Source organism: Kryptolebias marmoratus, linkage group LG7 (assembly GCF_001649575.2).
Source record: "Kryptolebias marmoratus isolate JLee-2015 linkage group LG7, ASM164957v2, whole genome shotgun sequence".
NCBI lineage: Eukaryota > Metazoa > Chordata > Actinopteri > Cyprinodontiformes > Rivulidae > Kryptolebias > Kryptolebias marmoratus.
This window is the reverse complement of record NC_051436.1, coordinates 11568810-11574669: the sequence shown is the minus strand read 5'-3', so window position 1 is coordinate 11574669 and position 5860 is coordinate 11568810. Positions and strand designations below refer to the sequence as shown.

General features: G+C 37.7%; 1 protein-coding gene across 5 annotated transcripts in view; it reads right to left on the bottom strand.

The window, feature by feature from the left end:
- Positions 1 to 366: 366 nt before the first annotated feature.
- The window catches only part of zmp:0000000660 (arf-GAP with Rho-GAP domain, ANK repeat and PH domain-containing protein 2), a 165419-nt gene continuing 159925 nt past the window's right edge, over positions 367 to 5860 (bottom strand). For all 5 annotated transcript variants that reach the window (XM_037976413.1, XM_017426249.3, XM_037976414.1 and 2 more), the window contains 3 exons: positions 5487 to 5550; positions 3527 to 3637; positions 367 to 2395 (listed from right to left, as the gene is read on the bottom strand). In XM_037976413.1, the coding sequence (XP_037832341.1) occupies positions 1916 to 2395; positions 3527 to 3637; positions 5487 to 5550 (655 nt within the window). In that variant the 3' untranslated portion in view covers positions 367 to 1915. The remainder of the gene's footprint in view (positions 2396 to 3526; positions 3638 to 5486; positions 5551 to 5860) is intronic.

Here is a 5860-nt window from a genome sequence, read left to right as displayed (position 1 = left end):
GGCTGTGTTGTTGTATGCGATGATTAAAAAAAATCTGAACACATACCTGAGATACGAGGGGAGGCCCCAAGGGTTGGATTCTCGTAGGTCCGGTAGGTCAGATTTCTACTCTGCAGCAGACTAGAAAACAATAATTGTTCTAAATTTACAACCATCTACTCCATAAAGAAATGCTGAACAAAACAAAAGATGCAACTAAAAAAAGGCTTCAATAAAACTGATTAATTTCACATCTACAAACACACCTCTTACTATGTTATATAAACACACATCTTTGCCAATAATTGTTTTAGTCACATTTAAATCCAATTTATTGTATTATTAGAAGTCATTATTTTTTAAAAGTATTAAAAGAAAAGGCAACCATTCAGCATGAAATACTTTATTTCAAAACACCTGAAGTTGCCCAAAATTGTCAACCAAAATGGAAAGAAGTAACCATCGTTCCCTGAAACACCACTTTAAAGCATTTTTCCAGTGTTTAATAACATACATATAGTACATTAAAAGGACATTTGGGGGGCAGGCAGTTTAAAGGTTAAAGTGATGTCCATATGAATATGAAGGTTAAAAGGAACTCCTAGTTTTTGTACCGTCAAGTTACAATACAGTGCTACGGGGCACAAAAATCTTAGTACCACTTTGCAGTAAGTGTCGCTTTATAAAGGATTCATTAATGCTTTATAAATCTGTTATTTATGAGTTTTTAAACACTTGGCAAAACATTTATAAAACAGTAAGAAAACGTTCATACACTGAAGCAGGCCTACTCTTTGGAAAGATTAAGTGCTGTGCTTTTATTTATTCAAGTAAATGTAAGTTGTTGCTCGTTGATCGGGTTACTTTTTTTAACTAAATAAACGGATCTACAAATGATCAGAGTGCTTACACGTGCTTAGAAACACATCTGTGATATTTAGTATGTAAATTACAAAGAGTACAGGTAAAGAATGAGATAACAGATGATTGTTGGCTCAATATGTGACAAGAAGTGAGTCAAGGTTGAGTTTTTTATTTAATGCACTGAATACTTGTTATTGATTTTTTTTTAAGTGTTTACATCTGTATTACTAACCATTATTAATCATTTAAGGGTACCCTTATTGAATGGTTATCATTTTCAACATCAGATCAATCTGCTTCAATGGGCAACTATCCAATGAAAAGTATCAAAAAGACTATGTGACCACAGTACATTTGAGTACGTTCAACAGCATGATTATGGTGCTAAAACATTTTCAACAACATATTGTCTAGCATGTTGGTAGCATGTTACAAATATAATTACCTGTTCAATTATCTGAATATATAAAGAGACCAAAACAAAACACTGACTTCATGGTTTGTTTTAAAAGAAATATGTTTTTTTTATGTCCTTAGAAAACTGTTAGGATTACTTTACTGTTAAAGATTAAGTGATATTTTTGCTACTGGGGATACAGTATCTTTACTGAAAAATAAATACCTAAACACCTAGCATATTAGCATGCCCCCCTTCAATCAGCTAACAATATATGACAACTATTAAATCAGGAAACCAATACCCACCACCAATGGCTCAATTTCTCCTTTTTGCATTTTCTTTGCACATTAAACCCTATATTGAATTTAAAACATAGAAAATATAATTTATTATATAAAATGTAACAAACTAGGTCTGACCTCAGTAGAGGTCACCAAAATGGATCCCCACTGCATCTCACACTTGTTTCTACATCCTTTGTGTATCTGCTTTTTTTTAAGTACCTGAGTTTCAAAGCAGCACTTGGGCTATAGGAGTTCCATGATAAAAGCAAAAAACCATCTTTCAATGTTTTATGTACTTTCTTCCAAGTTTTATTTTCACCCCTCGTTCAGTCTTTGCCTTTTGTTTTCAAACTAAACATGTTTCTCTCCTTTTTATTTCACTCCTCTGTCAGTCACTGCTCTTGCGACCAGTCTTGCTCAGCACTGAGTTCAGTTCATTCATCAGATTGGGTGGCATACCACCTTCCCCACCCAGAAACGGTCTTTTGTTGAGTGGCTTACTGCTGCTTTGAGGTGAAACGAATTGTGGCATTGGCCGCAAGTGTCTGGGCAAGGAGGGGGATGGTAGCTGAGGTGGCAAGCTTACATCCACCGAGGTTCTTCGTTGTGGGACCTCAAGCGTCTGTGGGTTGTTGAGTACAGGTTTGGTTTTAAGATCACCGCCAGGCTTTGGGGAGCTGGGTAAAGGTTTAGTTTTAAGATCACCACCAGGCTTTGGGCTGTTGGGTACAGATTTGGTTTTATGGCGGTCACTGGGCTTTGGGCTGTTGGGTAGAGTTTGTGATTTTAAGGGGAGATCACAGACTTTGGTTGTCTTCGATTCACCATTCCCAAGAGAAACCCTTCTGTCCATCTGTTGCGGGATAACCTGGAATAAAGAGATCTGCTGCAATAAACTGAATTCATGTCATCAACAAATCTTAACTGTTTCTGAACCTTACAAATGACAGACCACAAACAGTCGACATCGGTCTTAGAGTAACTGATTGGATCTTTTGAAATGGGGTTTTGTGGAAAGAGTATGAATACCTAGAAAATTTCTGAAGCAATTTTAGAAGTTGCCAATAAAGCTGCTGCCAAAAATTTCAACAAAACTTTATAATAATCTAAGCTAAGAAAAAATGCCTACATTTTGGTGTATGAACTGTATAGGAAGTTGAACCAAGATCAAAAGAAATGTTATAGCTGCTGCCAGGTGCTCATTAGGGTCACCATAGTAACCACACACATACCTGTGTCTCTCACTCCTTTGCCGAGTTAATGAGAGGCAGACTGAAAAGTAATCCTCAAACAAGCAAAAACCTCCAAACCCTGCAGATATTGCCGTTTGTTCTTTTTCTCTTGCGCCACTTCACCCGTAAAAGTAATGACATGGCCTTTCTCTGACAACCCAACTTACACATGCAGCTGTGGCTGGAAAAACGAATGACTTCTTGCACAAATTTCTATTCTTTACAGATTACTCCAGAAAAACTAGTTATTCTTACCAGAAGCCATCTAGCTATTGGTGCTGCTATTTGTGCTTGCAACTAACCATAACATTTGATGTAAACAACTATATATTGCAAACCTGATGGAAATGTAAAGGTTTCTAAAATAACATTTGTCTGAACCACTGTGACAGTTTTAAGATTCCGATTGCTCTAAGATGGGAGCGATCTACTTTGGTCTCAGTCCTGCTTGAGCAAGACATTAGTTTACCAATCCAGTCAGAATCAATCTATTTTTACCAACTCAATTTCCAGTTGAAGTCCGACTAGGCACCATCTAGAGAAGGTGGGATAATTGCTCAAACTTTCCACAGAAACAAACCCACTTCAGAAGATCTGAATTATTGCTCTAATGTGCTAACAAGAAGTAACCACACTAAAATGATTGAAAATAACAACATTTATATCAGAAATAAACTGTGCAGTACAAGCTATTTTAACTGTAGCATTAACAATTATTAACTAATTTATTAATACAAATAAAGTAATCCTGTCATTGAGTTCCTCACCTGTTTGTTGTAACTGTGATTATACAATGGAAGTTTGCTGCTTTCAGTCCCAGCTGTCCCTCTGGAAGTTTTGAGATCTGAGGTTCCTTTTGAATGGAGATCAGAGCCAAACTGAAGGCAGTAAATGACACAAGGACAATAATAATAAAAAAATATTAGTTAGTCAAAGTAGGCAATGGGTTCATTCAAAGTAGATTCACTTATTTTATTCAGTCTTTAAATACTATTCTGGTATATTTAAACATTGGTCATGAAACTGTTTGAATGTAAACTACTGATAAACACACAAATCTACATCAGATTAATACCGAGCAGGAAACCCCTCATCAGCAAGTGCTGAAGAGCTACAAAAGAATAAAAAAGGAGCAAAACCTTCTGTCAAATTATATGCACTTATTTATGAAAAGGAGTTTCTTAAGTTCTTCCACAAACCTATGGACAAAATATCTACATGACTGAAAACGGGTCCATTTAAAATTGAGTCAAGGTGCTGATTTCTGCTCCGTGGCAGCAGTCCAACTAAATTATTGCATCTGAGTAAACTTTCACTTTAACAATGTCTTCTTTTAAATTCACTGTGACCCCTCCCAGACCTACAGAACTGTCTCTCCTTAACAAATCCTTATTTCATCGCCGCTAGGACCTGTCCTTGGACCTTTTACACACTCCTCACCACCACCACCACTACTCATTACACCTCGCCTCAGAGTGATATCCTCAATTGCAAGTTGCTATGGAAACTGTGGGAGCACAATGCTGGCTAACAGGTAAGAGAAAGGAAATCAAGGAAGCACTGTCTACTTTCTGCTCTACACTTTTGTCTCTGCCCTTCATGGAAGTCCTGTGTCCTTCCCACAAGCCTCTCTGTTGGAAGCTGACAATCCTGATATTTAGAGGATTTGGGGGAGAATCCTAATATTTTTAGCTGGCTCCAGTCGGTTATAGATTTAGTTGTTGACAGTAGTAAGAGTGTCTACAAAGAGCAGAGGGGGGAAGGGAAAGAGGTCCACTGAAATAAACACCTTAAAACACTTACAACAGATATTGCCCTTCCATTTAGATCAATCTCTCCCAGACAGCGTTGCCCTTACTCGCTAACTCAAACTAAAGCACTAAAAAGCTTTTACAGTAAGCACCTGTAAAAAAAAAAAAAAAACAATGCCACTGCAGCAGATAGGTTCCCATAATAGAAGTTAATAGCGATGAAATATGCTGAGAATCCAACGCAAAGCCGTGATGTCTTTGTCTGATCCATCACTTTTACGATGAGTGAAATGTTTCCACTTCCGTTATTTACATAAAAATAAGTAGAAAAGAGACTCGTGCATTCATGCTAATGAGAAAAGGCGGTCCTGTTTCAAACCCCCCCCCCCCCAAAAAAAAGAGAATAGCAGCAATGAATGTGAGGGGGGGGGTTATGATCTGAGAATATGACACATCCGTAGCTGCTCTCCCCGTGTTTGCTTTGCCCTGCATTATTTATGTCATATGTGCTGTGTCAGCGGCTGACAGTGACAACACAGCGCTCTATCTGGGGGCTAAGTACCACAATGTGATTGTTACAGTCGCCTTGACCTTATTTTCACAGCTTTTCCACATAAAGTGATTTATGTTATTGTGGAGTGACCTCGAAAACTTTACAGTTCTCTCCCTCTTTATGCGTTTAATCTGTCGAACGGCACAATGAAAACGGATGATTGGGGGGAATATGATTTATTATTCTTCGAGTCCCAAAATATTGGCAATAAAAATGATTTGTTTTATAATAGTATTTTCTGGTATTTCTGGTATTTTAGTTTGCAACGCCACAGCGGGGGCTTCCTCAAAGACAGACATAAATCTTTTCACTTCCAAAAGCCGTGGCGTGCTTCAGTGCCGAAGCAATTAGCTGCTTCATCAAGCTTTTACATGAGAGAGTCGCTATGTTCTGCTCCAACTTTCCCGCTGCACTTCGCCTTACCTTCGTGGCGATGATGTCCGTCACCCAGCTGACCTGCGTCTCCCTTTTGTCGCAGCAGAAGTGCCTGAGGAGGAAAAGCTCGGTCATTGATTTCCTCCCATTTTATCCAGGTGACTGGATTTGGTGAGTCATAGCACCGGATGGCATCTCTTTTGAGGGGACACTTCAATGATTATCATAAATAGACTTGACCAAAGGTGGAATTTCTGCCATTAACGATCATTACAGGTGCTGGTCATAAAATTAGAATATCATGAAAAAGTAGATTGATTTCAGTAATTCCATTTAAAAAGTGAAACTTGTATATTATATTCATACATTACATACAAACTCATATATTTCAAATGTTTATTTCGTTTAATTTTGATGATTAC